General features: G+C 34.2%; 5 protein-coding genes across 5 annotated transcripts; 3 read left to right on the forward strand and 2 right to left on the reverse strand.

Moving 5' to 3' along the window:
* Positions 1–997: 997 nt before the first annotated feature.
* Positions 998–1931, reverse strand: LOC107891811 (uncharacterized). Its single transcript, XM_016816731.2, has one exon. The coding sequence runs from the start codon at positions 1701–1703 to the stop codon at positions 1128–1130; it is 576 nt and encodes a 191-aa protein (XP_016672220.2). The 5' UTR covers positions 1704–1931; the 3' UTR covers positions 998–1127.
* A 2916-nt stretch (positions 1932–4847) lies between these two features.
* Positions 4848–6226, reverse strand: LOC107891810 (probable dolichyl-diphosphooligosaccharide--protein glycosyltransferase subunit 3B). Its single transcript, XM_016816730.2, has one exon. The coding sequence runs from the start codon at positions 6123–6125 to the stop codon at positions 5097–5099; it is 1029 nt and encodes a 342-aa protein (XP_016672219.1). The 5' UTR covers positions 6126–6226; the 3' UTR covers positions 4848–5096.
* Positions 6227–6807: 581 nt separating this feature from the next.
* LOC107891812 (cysteine-rich PDZ-binding protein) lies at positions 6808–9490 on the forward strand. The gene is made up of 4 exons (XM_016816732.2): positions 6808–6929; positions 7069–7186; positions 9035–9126; positions 9218–9490. Exons 1-4 carry the CDS (start codon positions 6914–6916, stop codon positions 9280–9282), a joined length of 291 nt encoding a protein of 96 aa, XP_016672221.1. The 5' UTR covers positions 6808–6913; the 3' UTR covers positions 9283–9490.
* A 478-nt stretch (positions 9491–9968) lies between these two features.
* Positions 9969–15533, forward strand: LOC107891809 (cysteine-rich receptor-like protein kinase 26). The gene is made up of 8 exons (XM_016816729.2): positions 9969–11084; positions 11201–11329; positions 11423–11562; positions 11663–11873; positions 11983–12220; positions 12333–12483; positions 12565–12937; positions 15105–15533. Exons 1-7 carry the CDS (start codon positions 10253–10255, stop codon positions 12919–12921), a joined length of 2058 nt encoding a protein of 685 aa, XP_016672218.2. The 5' UTR covers positions 9969–10252; the 3' UTR covers positions 12922–12937; positions 15105–15533.
* Positions 15534–18237: 2704 nt separating this feature from the next.
* LOC107891808 (cysteine-rich receptor-like protein kinase 26) lies at positions 18238–21621 on the forward strand. The gene is made up of 7 exons (XM_016816728.2): positions 18238–19323; positions 19829–19957; positions 20080–20219; positions 20321–20531; positions 20623–20860; positions 20999–21149; positions 21228–21621. The coding sequence occupies exons 1-7, from the start codon at positions 18507–18509 to the stop codon at positions 21579–21581; spliced, it is 2040 nt and encodes a 679-aa protein (XP_016672217.1). The 5' UTR covers positions 18238–18506; the 3' UTR covers positions 21582–21621.
* The last annotated feature ends 390 nt before the right edge of the window (positions 21622–22011 follow it).

The following is a 22011-nucleotide window of genomic DNA, read 5'->3' on the forward strand; positions in this document are numbered from 1 at the left end:
AAAAAATATTCAAGGAAATTTTAATTTTTTTAAAATTTTAGGGGTTTGGCGAAGTCCCCCCGTTGGCCACCATTACTGTTTGCCCTTTTCTGTTATTAAATTGATTCCTTTGAATAAGTAATTGAAGATGATTTATCCCTATTTCTTAGGGGAAGATTGTTTTTTGAAAGTGAAAATATTCACAAATACAAATATATGTTTAAACAATTATAACGTAAAATTAAATTAGTACAAAGCATAACAGGTAAAAAATAAAAAAAGGGACAAAATTCATACATTGCATACACATATATAGACTAAAAACTCATACTTAATAATTACTTAAGGTGAAATTTAAACTTGAGTACTTAATAATACATAAGGACCCAAAACATATACCTTAATCAACATGCCAACTAGGGAAAAATCTAAATGAATAATTTGTGTTTATTTATTTTTTTGGTTTAACCCATAAAATGATATCTAAACTATACCATTTTTTCATTTTGTACCTTAATTTTTTTGTCACAAGTGGTATCTAAATTATTTTTTTCCGCAGGTTAGTACTTTTGTTGGGTGAAACAGTTAAGTCTATTTCAAAAAAGGTTTAACCTACAAATTGGCACATAAACTATAATTTTTTCCCATTTTAGTACCTAGACATTTTTTTTGTCAGGAGTAGTTCCTAAATGATTTTTTTTCTCAAGTTGATACTTTTATTAGTTTAATCGTTAATAAACAATGAAGTTTATTTAAAAAAAAAGATGAACAATTAAAATTGAAAAAAAAGAGAGACATAATTTAGGTACCAATTTATGAGTTAAATAAATTTTACGGTTTAACTACTAAATTAGCTAATGAAAGTATCAGCTTGGGAAAAATATAATATAGATAGCAATTTGTAACCAAAATTTTTTTTAGATATAATTTAAATATCAATTTAAGTTTTTTTTTTCAAGAAATGAGTAGGTTTGGAGAGGGAGTGATTGTTGCTCTAAATAAATGCTTCACCATACTTCAGTTAATATAAGGTTAAGTAAAGATTATTGAAAGCAAAGCACCAATTTATTCCTTTAATTCCGATGACTTTCAATTCCTTATTAACCCCTAACATAATACATTGAGAAATTCAACTTGAATATATATCATTATAACCTGATTTTGGACGTACAAACCGAATCAGCGGTCTGGTTTTGGATAAAAACTGTGATATTACAACTGCTACTACTCGAAGCTTTCAACTTGAAGATGTTGAACACATTCACTTTGCCCTGCAACCGTGTCGACGACGTAAAATTGAAAACTCCGGCAAAAAAATCGTTCAAGAAATTACCATCGGCGGCCAACCTATCGGCAAAGATGATTACCGACGCACTAACGTTGTGCTTCGACCGAGGTCGGATCGTGTCCTTTCCGATTGGAGCTTCGGCTACTAAATTCCCACGATAGTTTATGTAAGCGGTAGAGTTATCGTAGTCGAAACCTCCGTAATTTCGATTATCAACAGTCACAGCTAATTCCAACGAAAGGTTTCCTGTTATAGAAGGGAAAACGACCAAACGAAAGCCTTCGAGGGTGACCGATTGAGGGATGATTTTGGGGTCTTTGGGTTTAAAAAGGGTGAAGGCTAAAGTAACTAAAACAACCGCGATGACGATGATTAAAATCGCAGTGACTGCACAACAGAACTTCCATTTTCTTTTGACTTTAAACTCTTTTCCCATGATATCAGTTTGGTCTGATTGTGGTTTAAATTGAGGGTTTTATGATGATGATAATGAATATATGATTTAACAATTTGGCGAGTACTTTGATAACAAGATTTTAAACATATGTGATTGTTTGGTCGTATCGGTTACCATTCGTTTTTTTTCTCTGAGATTTTCTTTTTGCTTTTACCTCTGTATGGAGAGGACGGTTAGAATCTTGCTTTTTATTTGTGTTATGCTTTTGGATGCTACTGTTTTACGAATCAGATTAGATCGGTTGGTTGGTTAAATTTATTTGATCGAGAATTGAGTGGGATATCAATTCAAAAGGAAGGGTTGAATTGGTTGCTTTGTGAGTCGATATGGACAACTTGAACTAAACTAAAGAATTAATTGAATTGATTTTTTTTCTATTTTTTAATATTTTCATTTTATATTCTTTTAATAATTTATTTGATTAAACTAGTCGAATCGATCGAACTAATTAAACAAAAAACCAATGATCTAATTAATTTAACCACTAATCTGATTTTGAAAAGTTTACCTGCAATGCCGTGCTTGAATTTTCAAGAAAAAAAATGAGAAGGATTAAGTGAAACAATAGAAATGAATTCAATGTTTGAACACATGAATTTGAGAATAGATTTGATTTAATCGGAATATTTCTATGTTATGATTTTAAAAACATATCATTGATAATCTAATTTTAAGTTTATGTAAACGGTACTTTGATAAGAATATATATGATTCATCATAAAATAATTAAAGATTTAATTAAGTTTTTGTAAAATAATTAAATAAGTCATTTTTCATGCCATACTTAGAAGTATTCATAATATTTCTTCAACCCTTAGATAGAAAGATAAATGTGCTTCAACACATATCTATGTTCTTTTGCACCGTCAACATTAAATAAGCTTTCAAATCAATATTTTTTCACGCAAAATCTCACGTCAGCTGCCACATCATCATTTTCCACGCCTGCTACCACATTAGCCACAACATCACATGTCGAATCAATAGTTAATGATGTTAGTGGCTTCAATGAAAAACTATATTATAGAGACTCAACTGGTTACTAACTTTCAATTAAAGGTTCAATTAATTGTTTAATTATTTTATAAGTATTTTTTTAATACTTAACCCTAAATATAATTAAAACTTTAAAGTGTTTATACACGTAAAAGGCTAACCTTAAACCTAGGGATAAACAATATCAATATGATAAATAATAATGTTTGTTAAAACGTTGTGAACATTAATTGCATTGTTGCAACATGTCTTCTGACATTGCAAGTATTCATACTATAATGTTAAACCTTTGGAGTCAATGAATAAGAGATATACTATGTTGGAAGCAAACAACTGTTTTAAGAAGAGAGTGACTGAGTGAGTGCATACAAATACAATTATCTTTTGGTGAGTTTGAATAGATTGGATTGTAAGAGTTGTATTGAGAAGTTTGTATAATGAAATTCATTTTTTATAAGAACCCTGCAGATGTAAGTTTGAGTAATTATTTAATATTTTTAACTGTCACACTCTATTGCCATACCATACTGCATCAACATTAGTTTAGCCAATTCATAAGCCAAACGTTTTCAGTTGATATCAAAAGCTTATCACCTAGGTGAGTTCCTTAAGCTATAGAGGCAGTGAAGGAAGGGGGTTGGATATCACATCCATTTTTACGGATTGGAGCAACCAATTATGACTATTGGAAAATCAGGATGAGTGCTATCGATGAAACGGCCTAAAAAGCTATTATGAATGGATGGAAAAGACTTGTTACCACCAATGAAGATGGGACAACTCCTAAGGTTGAAGATCTGATATACCATAGAGGAGGAAAAGACAACCATCTTTAATTTAATCTTCAATAGGGATGATGTGGACCAGTTCAAAATGAGATCAATGCGAGAGTCAACTAGGGAGATTTGGACAATTCTTAAGAACCAACATGAAGAGAATGCTTCTATTCGCACATCCAACTTTTAGCTCCTCACTACCAGGTTTGGGAACTTGAAAATGAATGAAGATTTTTTAAGTTTTATGAGAAGCATTACATTTTGGTGAACGATTTTAATAGATGAAATTGATGCGCAAAGAGCTTCGATCTCTTCCTAAAAGATTTGCTATAAAGGTAACTGTCATTGAGAAAACCAAAGACATACATCACCGCTATAAAGTTTGACGAACTCATTGGACCATTTAGAACATCTGAGATGAATTTGAAAGAATCCAAAAAGGGAGGAAGTGATACCCCCTTAGAAGAACTAGTATAAAAATAGGCTCCCCAGACAAAAATTTCAACTGTACATTCAACAAGTTTTCCAAGAAAAGATATACAACCCAAAAGATTGAAAGAATATCAACAAGAATAAAGGAAAAGTCTTGTTGAAAAAAGAGACGTCTCCAAAAAAAACAAAACAAAAAAGAATTCGATGCCATAAATGTGAAGGGTATGACTATATCCAATCTGTGTGTGCTAACACTTTAAAGAAGCAAAAGTAATCCTTCACAATCACCTAAAGTGATGGGAAATATGAAAGTGAAGATACTAATAATGATGAAGAAAAGGATAATAGTAAGCTAAAGAATTGAATCTTGTGTTCTGAAACGCTTTCCAATGATCAAGTCAACTAGCAAAGGTAGTATTGATATGGAGGAGGAAGTAAAGAACTTGAGTTGGAAGCCTAGAAAGAGAATGAGACGTGTATCTAGGGTTTTTATACCATGTCTTTAAGTTGTTTGAGGCTGCCCGGATCATGTTAGTATATTCATTGGCTAGTTTGTTGGCCATACAATCTAGATTTCTCAAAGTACAACTGATCCTTAGAGTATCAGGTGGCTTGCCCTAGTCCGTAGCTAATTATGGTAGATACTTGGTGTGAGCTTTTCTTTAAATTATAGCTTGTTTTAGTATTGGGTTGTGCTTAACAGAGTATAATAAGTTACTAACGGATTCTTGTCATGTTGTCAGACTAGTTATGAAGGATAAAAAGGAGTAAAATGACAAGTATATTAATTTAATAATTAAGCTACAAAGAAACAGAATGGTTATGAATTTTAACCATAATTATAAAAATGTTTCAAAAAAACTATCAAGGCAAAACATGTAAAACAAAGAATCTAAGATAAATTTAAGAACTGGTGCAGTGAAAAAAACACACATAAATGTGGACCATTATAATCAAATCAACACCTGAAAATCTAATAGCAAATTGATTTTCCAGGAAAAAATGATGTCAACTTGTAACAAAACAATGTTCTTCAAGGCCAACATTATGTTATTTAAACATCTAAAATTGATATCAAATTCTAAACTAAATTTTCCAAATGTCACAAAAACCATTATTCACCTCATAGTAGTCGAGGAAACAAACAAAGGTGATGATGATGACCTTTTTAATTCCATCTGGAAGGCCAGAATCCATGAATCGCATACCTTGTTTTCCAATTGTCCAAGAAAATCACTTGCTTTACAGCCCAGAAAGATACGAAAACCGAAAACAGCATTCCTATACGCTTGGTCTTTAAATCCTTAACATAAACAAGAACATGGGTAACCACTGCAAGCAACAATCCCACAATTGTATAAAGAAAACCCACCATGAATCCTTCCAATCCAAGCTGTACCCCTGTTCCTTGGTAAAAGAAAATCAATTTGTTTGGATCCTCCCTGTCCATCAAAAACATGGGCATTTTCCTTATTATAATATGCATTGCCCCCGAGACGCTGAAGAAATAAACGAAGATGGCACCGGAAAGCCAAATTCTTGGATTGTGAAACATGGTTTCGCCGGCGAAGATCTTTCTAGCAGCGAAAGGGGACCAAATCAACAAAAACCCAATGATCAGAACCATTTGCTTCTTCGAAATGATGGGTGAATGATGGATTGGACCCACGGTGAGTTGAGTCCTGGACTCGATGAACTCGACGAGCGACTCAGTCAGTCGGGTGAAACCGCTCTGTTCCATTTGGTCTGTATCGTCTTTCAAGGATTCCGCATCGGGGCCGACGAGGTAGATGTTGGGAAGGGAATTGACATCGAAGAGTTTGAACGAGGATTGGGATTCACGGAACTCGAGGTCACAGAAGAACAACTTGGTGTTGGAACCGTTGTGGTTGGCAATGAAAGAAGAGGCAACGAGGGCGAAGTCGTGGACGAGCACAGGGAGGCGGAGGTCGGATTTGTCGTGTAATGGGATGGCGTCGAAGAAGATGAGGAGGGAGTAAGGACGAGGGGTTTTGGTGGAAGTGATGAATTTCGAGACGGTTCGATCGTTTAAGTGGATAACACCCGATTCTGATTGCGATTGAAGGGTTAAAAGATCGGCTACAAGCTCCGATTCCGCTCCAGCTTTTGAAATTACAAGGAAGCGAGAAATGGAAATGAACGATAGTATGAAGAGAAGAATATAAGAAATCGCCATTTTGGGGGAGGGGAGTTTCTGGGAGACGTCTGGTTTACGAAGAAGAGAGTTTGGGTTCTACTTTCAACTGCTGCATGTAGCTGTTTTGTTGGAGAGAAGATTGGGTGAATCTCTCTAGGAGGGCCTCTATTATAGAAATTTGATCAAATTAGTTATTTTACTATTAAATATATCAATTTAGTCCTTATATTGTTAAAAAAAAAACTAAGTTAGAATAGTTAGAAAAATATCATTTATCAGTAAATGAAATATTTTATAATGTAATTTGAAAAATATTAAGCCAAAACAGCTCCTGTATAAGGAGCGAGGTATTGTAATGTAGTTAAAGAATGTCTTTCGGTAACCACAATGGTATATATATAATTATGCTGAAAAAATATTAATATAAATTTTATTATCATATATATATAAATATTTTGAAAAAGATATTGAATTTATTAAATTGGGATTGGATCCGAATTGGTTGGGTTTGAATTTTTTGCCAGTCCTAATCTATACATGTTTAAAGAAAGAAATAGCATTTGACGATAAAATTGACTGCTAAATTTACAAAATAACTTGATTGGAAGAATAATTTAGTTTTTGAAGATTTAATTGGAAAGTTTTAAAGTTTAGGGATTAATTTAAAATTTGATCCATAATTTAGGGACTTTATATGGATTTAACCCTTATTTTAAACAACAAAACAAATACATAAATGCCTTCTATTTGAGACGGCCCAAGAGAATCCTAAGGGCTCCGATCTGTGAAAAAGGGGAAAAGTTGCAGAGCAAAAGAAAAGAACTCCAATGGTGTGCGAGAAGTGTAAGTTTTCTTTTTATTTATTTTTTCTTCACTTTTATTTAAGATGTTTTCGATTAATTGGCGTTGATTGTGATATCATTAATCTGAAAAAACTGTAAAGAAAAAAAAAACTTACGGATTTGATTAATTTAATTTGTAGGTCAAAAGAAGCTGTCGAAGGTGATCGTGCCGGATAAGTGGAAGGAAGGTGCCAGCAACACAAACGAAAGCGGTGGCCGGAAAATTAACGAGAATAAACTCCTCTCTAAAAAGCGAAGGTATTTGTGCTTTACTCTATCGTTTATTAGTTTTTTTTTTGATTTATTAATTGCAAATCGTGATCAAATTTTAGATCTTCGTTACAATATTTTTCTTAAAAAGTTGATTTCCCTGTTTTTTTTTTTCCTCGTAGCAATAGTTTGTTGATCAGTTGATTTCTTGGCTTGATGATTGCTGTAAATTACAATTAATTCTTCCATGTTTGGGATTGAGTTCTTAATGTTGAATTGAAACTCTTATAGTACTAATTAGTATATACGCAAATTTGCATGTGTGGCGGTAACCCGTTGGGAATATGATTTAATTAGAGTGCTAGTTTTCTGGGTTTAAGCTGAAGGTAATGGTCGAAAACATAACTTAGGGCTTAGGTTTTGAGCTGCAAAATTTTCTTGTTGTTCCTTGTCTTTTAAGTAATTAGTAGTGTTTGGGATCATAGATTTCAAAATTTTGATTTGGATTTAAAAATAGTGCAAATTGTGTAATTATCAACACTTACAAAGGTAACATTCATGATTATTTCCGAAATCACTGCATTTGTTGAATGCCTATTTAGGGTCTGTTTGATTGCCAGTAAAATGTTTTCCGTAAAATGATTTCTGGAAAATGTTTTACTTTTCTGTAAAATGATTTACCGGAAAATATTTTCTGGTGTTTGATTGAATCTGTGTAAAATATTTTCTGCTGTTTGGCAGATTTTCTGAAAATATTTTTCGAAAAAGTTGTTTTTACATATATTAATAATTTTTTATATTTTAAATTATTTTTACATATATTGCAATGATTTATTTATAATAATACTCAATTATTAAGCTACAATATTAATCGTTATAAATTGAAAAAAACTAATATCAAATAAATTATTTGTAATTGTGTTAAAAAAAAGGTATTGAATAATTAAAAAAACAAGTTACTGGAAAATCGATAAACAGAAGCAGTTTTCTACTGGAAATGAAGGAAGAAATGAATGAGGCGATAGAGAGGAGAGCACGGAAAATGTCTTACGGAAATTGAAAGGGTAAGACATTTTCCTTAAAATGTAACCCATTTTTCCTTGTTTTGGAGTTCATTTTCCAAATAGAAAATGTTTTCCGCCAATCAAACGCTGGAAAAGTTGGAAATGATTTTCCGGAAAATCAATTCCGTCAATCAAACAGACCCTTAGTTGTGAATTTAAAATTTCTATAGTATTTATGAATCTGAGGAACTTGTGTTTTTATACCTTTCAAATATAAGATCATATCAATTTGCAACTAATTTATTCATAATGTATTCATTTCATTCATACAGTTTATATATCATCAGAATTTCAAATTTATGTTTCTAAAATGTAACATTAAAAGAATGCTGATTATCTGTTCAATGCTATTAGGTCTAGTTTTGAATTTTATCCCTTTACTTTATGAAAACTGAGAAGTTGGTCCCTCTACTTTAGTTTATTGTATTTTGGTCCTTGTATTCTGTGGAAACTGAGAAGTTAGTCCAATTAGATAATATTGCTAAACCTTGTCATTAAATTGCTGACTTGCAATTCAACAATTTTTATGTGAAGAATTAATAAAAATCAGATGTTCAACAATTTATATGCTACAAATTAACAAAAATAGCAGTTCAAGTTCATGTGTTTGCCAACAATTGGACTAACTTCCCAGTTTTTGTGTAAAAGCACGAGGATCAAAATCTGACAAATTAGAGGGACTAAACTTTCTGTTTCCATAAAATAGAGATGCAATTCATAATTAGACCAATGCACTTATATGGTCAATTACACTTTTTTGTCTTCTATGTATGAATCTGGATTCCATTTTTCATATTCCTTTATTTTTTATCTGGAAATTTGCTCCTTGCAGGTGGACTCCTTATGGAAATACTAAGTGCATCATTTGCAAGCAGCAAGTGCACCAAGACGGCAAGTACTGTCACACTTGTGCTTATTCCAAAGGTATGACGGTTTGGTGTTGCTATATCTTGCCATTTGATTGATTTTGTGATTCAGTTTTTGTAACATCGGATACATGTTGTGTGTTCTATAGGTGTATGTGCAATGTGTGGCAAGCAAGTGCTCGACACCAAGCTTTACAAGCAGAGCAATGTATAATAAGGAAGGGGCATTAGCTGTTCTTCAAGTAGATACCTTAGTTCCTCTTTGTTATTGACAACGCATGAATATGATCGCGAAGGCTGTATAAGATTGTCAATGTTAATGTTTATCTTGCATACCCACCGGTCTTCTTTCTGGTCATTTGTATTTCATTTCCTTCCATGGTTTTTACTAGCAAATGGAACCCTTTTAATTTACTATGCTATTAATCATGTCTATAGCTGGAGTAACAATGGCGGTAATAACAACTTGACACGTTTCCTTTGGAAACGAGAGAATGATGAGTAGGCTTGAGTGTGTATATATTCTCTTGTCTCAAGTCTTTGAACCGGACTAGTTGGTTGGACCGGGAATCAATTGGGGTACCTCTTTGGAGAGGGATTTTGAACCAGTTGATTCGAGTGAATCGGATTTTGATTTTATTTTTTGAAATTTTAATGATTTATTTAATTGAATTGGATGGACCAATTTAATCGATCTAATTGATGAAATGATGGTTTGACTGGTTTGACAATCAAATTGGTTTTGAAAACCTTGGTCACGAGAGAAGACAAACCAGAGCTCTAATCCCATACCAGTGTCCAAAAATAGTTAGCTTTGTCTTCTTTCAGCTGATTGGTGTATGTTTCGATGTTAGTTAATGTTACACCAATTGTTTTCTTCATTTCAGTTGAACAAAGGAGTGGAGAATATTTAAAGCGTATGTTTAAGGCAATTGACTTTGACTTGTTTATTTCAGTCTTGCCCCAAGTCCACAACCTTGCAGGACTTGCTTAGAAATTTTTGCATGATCGGTTAAGTCTGCTTCAAGCGTTTACTTCAATCATCCTTAATAAAACCCTGACAGCTTAATCTACCAATATCGGAATCATGAACGTTTTAAGCATTCAACTCCGTGACAGGAGCATTCATCATTTTAATATACTCTGAAAATCATGCATTAAGCTTTGCATATCTGCAGGGAATCATGGCAATGGATCTTTCATTGCAGTTTTTGTTCTCTTCTTTAGTTACAGCGTCCCTTGTTACTCTTACCGTTGCTCAAGAACAGCCTCTATACCTATACCACTCTTGTTCAGAGTCAGTTGGTAACTTCACCAGAAACAGCACTTATGAGACCAACCTCAATCGCCTGCTTTCGTCTTTCTTCCGAACCACAACACATGAAAACGGCTTCTACAATTTTTCATCAGGCCAAGGCTCCGACATGGCAAACGCAATTGCACTTTGCAGAGGAGATGCGAGCTCAAGTGATTGCTTCAACTGCATCAATAGCGCAAACGCTGAGCTTAGAGATCGCTGCCCTAACCAAAGAGAGGCAATTATATGGTATGACTATTGCATGTTCCGCTACACAAATCACTCCATCCTTGGTAAAATGGAAATCAACCCTATTTTCTACAAGTGGAATGAAAATAACGTGAGGAGTGTAGCTGCTTTTAATCAGGCGCTGGGTTCTTTATTTAACAACCTAACAAATATGGCTTCATCGGGGACTTCGCTTGGAAAGTTTGCAACTGGAAACACACGAGTTGGACCTTCCCAAACAATATATGCGCTTCTTCAATGCACTCCTGATGTCAAACAGATTGATTGCAGCGCTTGCTTGTCTCAGGCCATTGGACTTATCCCGGAATGCTGTAACGGAAAACAAGGAGGCAGGGTAGGTATGGCTAGTTGTAATATTAGGTTTGACATTGAACGATTCTATAATCTTACTGCTGCTGATAGTGGTACAATGCCAACACCAGCATCCTCACCCTCATATTCCCCGCCCTCAAACAATACAACAACAACAGGTAACGCTTTCTCAAGAGTATTCAGATACTTTCATATCCTGTTTGCTTATGCAATTGTGGAGATCCAAACTTAATTATTTCTTCATTCATAAAGGAAACACCTTGAAATTTTGCAGGAAATAAGAGTAATTCATCTCAAACTACTATTATCGTATCTGTATCTGCTGTTTCTTTTGTTCTACTTCTAATTTCCAGCTGCGTCTTCATCATTTCAAGGTTGAGGAAGCCAAAGCTGAAACCTCAAAGTAAGTAGAAGTGTCAATTTATTGATTTTCTTTCTTTTGCAACGTTGTGGCTGAATCTACAATGTTTTTATTTCATTTTTTACACCTCTGAAGAGCATGAAGCAACTGAAGCAGTGGATGAAATCATAACTGAAGAGTCTTTACAATATGATTTCAACACCATTAGAGCTGCAACAGATCACTTTTCTGATGCAAATAAGCTTGGCCAAGGTGGATTTGGAGCAGTTTATAAGGTAATACGTTAGAATTTAAAAAAAAAGGTATTGCACCAAATCATAAGGTCAATTAGCATATACATACACACATATATAATTCATTCTGATATCTTGTCAGGGCACACTTGCTGGTGGAAAATTAATAGCAGTGAAAAGGTTATCTTCAGATTCTAGAGAAGGAGACTTTGAATTTAAAAACGAGGTTCAGTTAATGGCCAATCTTCAGCACAGGAATTTGGTTAGACTCCAAGGTTTCTGCCTTGAAGGAAAAGAAAGGCTTCTCATCTATGAGTTTGTGCCTAATGGAAGTTTGGATAAATTCTTATTTGGTATGATATGTCAGTGTATTAATGTATTATAGAATCTCTGCTACAAAGCTGAACACCAGCAACCATTTTTATTTCATTATTTCAAATTTGTACATTTTTGGTGATGTAGATCCAGTTAAGAAAGCGTATTTGGATTGGGAAAGACGATACAAAATCATAGAAGGTGTTGCTCGCGGACTTCTCTACCTTCATCAAGATTCTCGAGTAAGAATTATTCATCGAGATCTCAAAGCTGGCAATATATTGTTAGATGCAGAGATGACGCCCAAAATTGCAGATTTTGGCACGGCAAGGTTGTGTGCTGTCGATCAAACTCAAGGTGCTACCAGTAGAATTGTGGGAACATAGTAAGTACTCCAAAATAAATTTTTGGTTGATGATGGGTAATCACTGTCACATAATCAGGACGATTCAAAAAAAGAAAAGTAGTTAATTTTTCTTATATCGATTGCCTTGTAGTGGATACATGGCCCCTGAATATGCAATGCATGGGCAATTTTCGGTTAAATCGGATGTTTTCAGTTTTGGTGTATTGATTTTGGAGATTTTAAGTGGTCAAAAGAACAAGGTTTTTCAAAATGGGGGTGATATAGAACATCTTCTAAACTTTGTAAGTATCCAAATCTTCTGCATATTATGATGCATTAAAAGAACGTCGAGTTTATCACTTAGCACGACTTAAACCTTACAGGCATGGAGAAATTGGGAGGCTGGGACAGCATTTGATCTTGTAGACCCCAGTTTGAGGGATGGATCAAGAAGTGAGCTAATGAGATGCATCCACATTGGGCTGCTTTGTGTTCAAGGAAAAGTAGCTCGGAGACCAAATATGGGTGCAGTTATTCTAATGCTTACTAGCTACTCTGCCACTCTGCCACTACCCTCAGAGCCTACATTTTTTATGCACAGCAACGCTCAATCGGAGGTGCAGCGGTCGCAGGACTTAAATTCAGGGGCAACAGGGGCAACAATATCTAGTCGATCTGGAAATGAAATTGCTGTAGCCTCAGAAAATGAATTATCCATTACCGAGCTGTATCCAAGATAGCAATTTGGTCACATTTGTAAGTGTTTTGTGTGTTAAAATTCAGCCTCATTATCATTCTTGAATAAAATTCAGTTTTTTCATTCATAGAAAAGAGTATAAGGTTGAAGCTTCATATCCATCTTCTTTCACCACTCCAATGTCAATAAGCTACTCTCTTTAGATTCTTCAACATTTGTAAAAGAGAACATTATTAGGAAGTTTTCAAATATTTATAATGTTCCAATAACTATAAATAAAAAGGAGTAAATAATCAAAAGTCATCACTTTAAGTTATTAGAAAAGAATGACCGTAATAATAAGTTTTGTCAAATAATTTTAACTATTTGAATAATTGTATCTTTTACTTTAATAGTTATATCTATTTAAAAGATTAGTTGAATAATTATGTCTCTTTTAAATGTGTGATTATTCAAAAAAGGTACCTATTGAAAGTTAAGTCTCTATAAAGAGACATGAGAATTTTTATAGATAGGAGTGAGAACTCATTTGGAAAATATACCAAAAAGTTCTTTTTATAATTACTCCATCTTCTACTATTCTTAGATTATTCTGTAAAGAATTATTGTAGAAAATTTTCATAGAAATTAATTTTATTGGTATACTTTGTTTAGGGCTTAGTGGATTATTTTCGTGGGTGCAAAACACAAATAGTCATTAAGCTTCATTATATCCTCGAGGTTCATTTGCTTAAAATTCATTTGCATACCGAGTATGGATAGGGCGAATAGAATCTTAGAGATAATGACTTAATACATGCCTTAGAATCTTGTCCAATTAATTTGAGTTATTATTCGTATTCCATTGATATATTCGAAATTTTCCTCACTGAAGTTTCACGCTGATATTTATATTTAAGATAGATTAGGTATTACATTGGAGGGTGATGTTAGATTCCAAATTCCATTATTTTATTAGTACATGTGAGTATATTGTCGGATCTACTCTTTTCATCAATAGTTGATGGAATCTATTAAAGTGAAAAAATTGAAGAGAAGAGTCCTACTAATTAGTTAGTTCTTTCTTGTGTTTTTTTCTGCTATAAAAAAATTCTATTAAAATTCGAAAGTTTAAAATTAACTAAATGTTTACAAACATTGTAACAAATCATAAAACATCTCAATCTAAATATTGCACTTATAAACAAGAAAGAAAATTCAAGCATCTTAAAAACTCCTCAAAGCACTCCATAAAAGCACCCAAAGTTCGATTAATAAGAAAGCAAAAACAAAATAACACTAATTTATTTGTACTTCGGTGTCTCTGTATACACTTTGGTGTCTCTATTTGCACATCTGTGCCCCTGTTTGCACTTCGGTGGTCTTGTATACACTTCGGTGTCCCTATTTGCACGTCTATGGCCCTGTTCGCACTTTGGTACCCTTGACTACACGTATGTGCCACTGTTCCGCATATACGATGCCCCTGAAAATAGAGTAATGAACTAGCATGTGAATTGAGTACTAAGGATTTGGAATAAATGACATGGATTGTTACATGGAATTGGTGTAATTACCCAAGTACTAGAGTTAAGTTGTTAATTCATCGGGCTATGAAATAATTGAATTCTAGTTTATTTATGTGCTTATATATTATGACATAATTATAGTATTGGTAAGTAAAAGATATCATAATAAGTCTATTAGTTACATGTATAGATTGTTACTTTGAAAATATGTGATTTATGGCATGAAAAAGTCCTTTGAAATGAAGGTTGTTTTCATGTATTTGAATTGAAAATGTAACATTTGAGTTATGTGGACGAATGATTTAGATTGTGAAATTCTTTTCACGATATGAATGAAATTCTTTTCACGATATGAATGTGTAATTAAAGCTTTACAGAATATATGACTGTATAAAATGATCTATGATTTAATGTACGAATAGGGAATTTATGATAAGCTTGGTTAAAATAAGACGAAGGTATATAGTAGTCATATAATAGATGAATGGTGAAATTGAAATGCTTGATATATTATATGCCTTGTTTTGGTTGGATTTATATGTGTATTGCTTCACCTATTAACCTTGTGAAGTATGATGTATAGGAAAAAGAAATTTGGTTTATGATAAAATGAGGTTTCTCATGGTTGGTTAATCTAATGCAATTGGTAAGTTTAAGTTATTTTATATGAACTCACCAAGCATTAGTTGCTTATATAGTTGATTTTCTTGTTTTGTAGATCATCGAAAAGCTAGAATGGTTGAATATTTGTCGGAGCACGATCCCACTATCCATCGATCAATTTTGGTAGCTTTTGAATATATTGAAATGATTATAAGTGTCATGTATAGGGTTGTGTGTTATTTTGGTATAATTTGATTGTAATAAGGTTTTAAGTGTTGTTTTAGTGATTTGTTTGTTTTTGAATGGTGCCAAGTTCATTTTATTTATGTCTTTTGATGAAGACTTGTAAGAGATGAGTATTCATATGAGATGATAGTAGTTATGCATACTCTCATGTAAGTAGAAAGGAGAAGGTTGTTTGATACGTTTGTGATATGGTCATTTGGTATGTATAATGTATGCTAAGGGATAGAAGTTATATTGTTGAATAGGTACAAAGTCGATTATAATTGTTGTACCTATTGTTGTTACATTGGTTAAAACATATAGAATGATTGATTTGGTATATTTTGAGTAAGTTTGGAATGAGTTTTGGTCTTATGAATACTTGTGGAAATGGTGTGTATTCATGTGTAAGTTTTGGCTTGATTTTAGTTTTGTTTAAGGTGTTAATTTGGAAGTACACGGCTTGGGACACGAGCTACCACACGGTCGTGTGCCACACACGGTCACCCCATATGACCGTGTGTGTTCTGTTAAGTTTGGTGCAGGTTTCACACTGTCTAAGACACGGATTGAGACACGGCCGTGTGTCTCAAGTCAGTAGGTTACATGGGCCAGCACAAGGCCTGCGACATGACCGTGTGAACCACGTCAGTGAGTTGCACGATCTATGACACGGGCTAGGGCATAACTGTGTGTTCTTACTTTGAATGCTCACACAGTTTGAGCCGTGCCACACGGTTTGGCTACACGACTGTGTGACCCCTGTTTTCTAAAATTTCAAGTTTTCCCAAAAAAATTATGTTTTGATTCATTTTTATCCTTGATTACTTTCAAACTAATTTTTGGGCCTCGTAAACCTGAATTATGGCCCATGTGAATATTTATTCTATGAATTGATATGGGTTTATAGGTTAATTGAATATTTGTTTTGAATTAAGATAAATTGTTTTGTTTGGTTTTGTAACACTCCAATCCTTAATCTGGCAACGGAAAAGGGATGTAGGTGTTACACACCAGATTCTAGTCTAACACAAAACTTCTATTTTTCATCAAGATTGTTATAACTTCTTGCCCCAATGAGTCAAATATAATGCAGTTATAATTCTTAAAGAGAATATTATAATTTTTCTCAAGCACTTGACCAATCCTAAGGTGATTCTGATATATCGCAGGTACTAAAAGAACATCTGAAATTATTTTAGTACCTGATGGCGAACTGATCACCACTTTGCCCTTGCCTTTAGCTTTTAAGAGTTCGTGGTTACCAATTCCCACCTTAAGATCGCAACTTCTGTCAATCTTTTTGAAATTGCTTTCATTTGAGGTCATATGGTTGGTGCATCCATTATCGATAAACACACCTTTCATCACTCTATTTTTCTATGTAGAACTTGTGGCTGCAAACACCTGCTTCTCCTGAATGTGATCTCCCTCAGCCTGAGCCTACACATTCTGTTGAGAGGTTAGCCTTTTGTTTTTGCATACTTTTTCCATGTGACCTAACTGCTTCCATGATCTAGATTTTATATTTGGTCTACACCAACAATAATTTTCAATGTGAGTGTTTTTCTTATAGTGCGAACATGGTGAATATTTCTTCTTTCTACCATCTTGTTTTACCCTCTTATTCTTCTCTCTCCTTCTTTTCTTACCCTTATAGTTCTAGAAGTTTGTGCCCTCAACAATCAGGGCTCGCAGTGCTTCTTCTATGTGCTCCTCTCGCCTTGATGCTCTTCTTTACTCTTGAACATACAGGACATTTATTAATTCTGAAAAGAGATCGCCGAGAGGTCCCTTAAGTCATCAAGTGAGGAAATCTTAGATTCATACCTCTCAGAAAGTGTTGTTATGACCTTCTCAATGACCCTGCCATTTGCGAACTCTTCCCCAAGTAACCTGATGTTATTAACAACCGCCATAATCCCTTATGCACACTACTTCACCGTTTCAACCTCCTTCATCTTTAAATTCTTAAAATCTCTTCTGATATTAATGAATTGTTGCTGTCTGGTCTTATTCGAACCTTGAAACCCTTCCTTTAGCTTATCCCAAGTTTTTTTTGGAGTCTCGTAGTTTTTGCCATTGAAAATGATTGATGAAGGTGGTTAAAAATTCGCAGAAGCCATGTATAACTTAGAAAAAAAAACAACAACCCTTAAGGAGATAGCTCTGATACTAATTATTGGAATTTTGATATTCAAGAAGAAAAAATTGCTCAGAAGAAACGAAAAATTTAACAACAAAATTGTCTGCTAAATTTTATATAGTTTTTCCTTTATATTTAAATAATGTAACATAAGTACTAATAACAAGAACTCCTAAATATAGAAAGAAATAATAAAGATTTTATACTAATAAATACTAAATTCTGTAAAACATAACTTGCACGCAAACTCTTCAAATCCAGTTGCTACTAATTTGCGAAAGTAATGAGTTCGCCACTTTCTGTCAGTTCGCTCAAAAGACTATCCGCCAAATAATTTACTTTCGGTCAGTTTGACAAATGTGTACGTCATTTGGCCTGTCCTCCATGTTTTGTTCACCAATCTTGGTTAGTTCACAAAACTTAGAGTACGCCAAGTCTGGGGAGTTCGCCAGTTGTGCATCTGCATGAATGGTCATTTCACAATAGTTTCTACCTGAAAATTTTGACACCAAAGACAAGGGCAAGGGACTTGGCTTTCCAATTAATTACCATTTCTTTTTTAACTTGTCAAAGACAAAGTTCATCCACCAAAAGAATTTTCAACGTTTTTATAGACTTATTTAAGCCTTGGCCAGATACAGTGCATACTACCACATGAAATGGTCATTTTCTGATATTGCTACTTACAACCTGCTGCATGTCATTGGCCAATTTTCAGCTTCCGCTAGGTTTGAGTTTCTAGTATTAGCATATACAATCTCTTCCACTATGCCAAATTGCAGTTTCCTCCCGATTTCCAATCCATTTGCCATGTATTAGTCTTCTCATGAGAGTTAGTATAGGATGTTGATATATATTTTTAATTTGAAACCGTGGAAATGTGAAGTATTAGTACATGATTTTCATGGGCCATTGACTTTGACTAGTTTATTTCAGATTATTCAAATCCATAGCCGAGCAGTGGCTTTCTTAGAAATTTACGATTAATTAGGTCTGTATCAAGCCTGGACTTTAATAAGTCGTCTTTAAGAAAATTCCTACAGATTTATCTACCAATTCCTAAATCATGAAGGTTTTAAGCATCCAACTTCGTGACAGAAGGGGGCATTCATCATTATAATATATTCTCAAAATCCTACATTAAGGATGACAATGGATCTTCCATGGTTGTTTTTGTTCTCTTCTTTAACCATTGCATTCTTTCTTACTGTTACCGTTGCTCAACAAGAGTATCTATACCATTTTTGTTTAGACCTCAATGGTAACTTCACCAGAAACAGCACTTACCAGGCGAACCTCGACCGACTGCTTTCGTCTTTCACCCTCAATACATCAAATGAAAACGGGCTCTACAATTTTTCATCAGGCCAAGGCTCCAACATAGCCAACGCACTTGCACTTTGCAGAGGAGATGTGAACTCAAGTGATTGCTTCACCTGCATCAATAATGCAAACGATAAGCTCAGAAACAGCTGCCCTTACCAAAGAGAGGCGATTATATGGTATGACTATTGCATGTTCCGCTACACAAATCGTACCATCCTTGGTGTTGCAGAAACCTTGCCTAGTCTTTACACGTGGAATTTAAATAACGCCACGAGTACTAAAGATGCTTTCAAGCAGGCCGTGAGTTCTTTAATGGACAACCTAGCAAACATTGCTTCAACGGGGACATCCCTTGGAAAGTTTGCAACAGGAAGTGCACTGTCACCTTTCCAAGCAATATATGCGCTTGTTCAATGCACTCCTGATTTGACAATGAATGAGTGCAGCTATTGCCTGTCACAGGCCATTGGAGAAATTCCGCAATTCTTGGACACAAAACGAGGAGGCAGGATATATATGCCTAGTTGTTATTTTAGGTTTGAGATTGAACGCTTCTATGATCTTACTGCTGCTGATACTGGTACATCAATACCATCCCCACCTTCTCCCCCGCCTTCAAACGACACCACAACAATAGGTACCTTCTCTTCTTTGTTTTATTAAGACAACAGTTGTTTCTTTTACCAAATAAGAATACCCAGAATTTCACCAACTTGTAAAATGGGATGAGTGCCTGTGACAATTTTTTTTTGTTGTTGGAAAAAATCTAGAGACCGTAAAGAGAAGGGACACTTAAAATGGCTTACATTGACTTCATCACTTACAATTTTTTATATAGATGTTCTAAGTGACTTTAGATTCGATGGATTCATCCATTCTGCTCAAGTAATTAATATTGATCTATTACATTCATGCTTCTTAGTTAAATAATTACTAGATATCCTAAATTTGTCCATTCTAATCACAATGATTGAATACAAACTTTAATGAAAGCACATTATTCAAGCATGAACAAAGGGTTTTCTAATTTAATTAACTAAATTAACCTACTTTCTTATCCTTTTGCCTGTGCAATTGGCTAGAGTAGTTCCAAAGTTCATATTTCTTCTATCAAATAGGAAACGCTTTTTTAAATTTTGCAGTAAATAAGCATAATTCATCTCGAACGACTATTGTCGTATCCATCTCGGCTGTTGCTTTTGCTGTACTATTCATTTCGAGCTGCATGTTCATCATTTCAAGGATGAGGAAGCCAAAGCTGAAACCTCAAAGTAAGATAACAGTTTATTGTTTTCTTTCTTTTGCAACGTTGTGAATGAATTTAGGTTGTCAGTTGTCACTGCATCTACAGCGGACTCCTTTTTTGTTTTTTTTTTGGGTTACACCTCTGTAGAGCATGAATTAACGGAAGCAGAGGATGAAATCACAACTGTAAAGTCCTTACAATATGATTTCAATACCATTAGAGCTGCAACAGATCACTTTTCTGATGCAAATAAGCTTGGACAAGGTGGATTTGGAGCAGTTTATAAGGTATAAGACATCAAAATACAAAAGCGGTATTGCACCGAATCATAAGTTCAATTAGAGCATATATATATATATATATATGATTCATTCTGATATCTTGTCAGGGCACACTTGCTGGTGGAAAATTAATAGCAGTGAAAAGGTTATCTTCAGATTCTAGACAAGGAGACCTTGAATTCAAAAATGAGGTTCTATTAATGGCCAATCTCCAGCATAGGAATTTGGTTAGGCTCCAAGGTTTCTGCCTTGAAGGAAATGAAAGGCTTCTCACCTATGAGTTTGTCCCTAATGGAAGTTTGGATAAATTCTTATTTGGTTAGTTATTCTATCAGTATATTATTGTGTCATATACCAACATCCATGTTTTATTTCATTAATTTGGATATCTACAATTATGGTGTCGTAGATCCAGTTACGCATGCATGTTTGAACAGGGAAACACGATACAATATCATAGAAGGAGTTGCTCGCGGAATTCTCTACCTTCATCAAGATTCTCGACTCAGAATTATTCATCGAGATCTCAAAGCTAGCAATATATTGTTAGACGCAAAGATGAATCCGAAAATTGCAGATTTTGGCATGGCAAGATTGTGTGCTGTCGATCAAATTCAAGGTTCTACTAATAGAATCGTTGGAACATAGTAAGTGCTACAAAATTATATTGGCTGATGCATGATTAGTGATGCCACTTGAGCAAGATGAACTAATTTTCAGCAAGTCATTTATTCATTTTATTTTTCACAAGGAAAAGTAATTTTCTTATATTGATTGATTTGTAGCGGATACATGGCTCCTGAATATGCAATGCATGGTCAATTTTCAGTTAAATCAGATGTTTTCAGTTATGGTGTACTGGTTTTGGAGATTTTAAGTGGTCAAAAGAACAGAGCTTTTCATAATGGGAGTAACACAGAAGATCTTCTAAGCTTTGTTAGTATCCAAACCTTCTGAATTCCATGGATTAAAAGAATAAAGAGTTGATCAATTTGCATGAATTAAACCTTGCAGGCATGGAGAAACTGGGAGGCCGGGGCAGCAGTGGATCTTGTAGATCCCAATTTGAGGAATGGTTCAAGAAGTGAGGTGATGAGATGCATTCACATTGGGTTGCTTTGTGTTCAAGAAAATGTAGCTCAAAGACCAAACAAGGGTGCAATTGTTCTAATGCTTGCTGGCCACTTTGCCACTCTTCCACTACCCTCAGAACCTGCACTTTTTATGCACGGCAATACTCAATCCGCAATGCAGAAGTGGGACTGGGAGGACTTAAACTCAGGGGCAACAAAATTAAGTCAATTCCCAAATAAATTTTCTGTAGTCTCAGAAAATATGGTTTCAATTACCGAGATGTATCCAAGATAGCAAGTTGGTAACGTATGTATGCATTTTTTGTGTCAAAATCCATTCTCATTGTGACACCCATCATCCGACCTACTTAGACCTAGTTACCATATCCGAATAGGTGACATCACATTATATTATTGGAGTAACTTGGACTAGCTCAATATCATATATTAAATAACATGAATTCAAATAAACAAAATCATATATAAGCTCAATTGAAACATATGAATATAATCAATGAATATTAATGGAACACGTTTACAGTTTTCAAATGTTGTACAGGGTTAAAAACGGAGTTAGGATTTGAATCCAAACTCATTTATCCAAATTCTACTAGTGATCTTGAGACATGGTCTTTATACCTGAAAACATGTTTTTCTATTTATTTTTTATTTAATGTTGAAGTGTCTTGAGATGTTAAAGTCCATGTCTCAAGACTAAAGTCTTC

This window comes from Gossypium hirsutum, chromosome D09 (assembly GCF_007990345.1).
Source record: "Gossypium hirsutum isolate 1008001.06 chromosome D09, Gossypium_hirsutum_v2.1, whole genome shotgun sequence".
NCBI classification, from domain to species: Eukaryota; Viridiplantae; Streptophyta; class Magnoliopsida; order Malvales; family Malvaceae; genus Gossypium; species Gossypium hirsutum.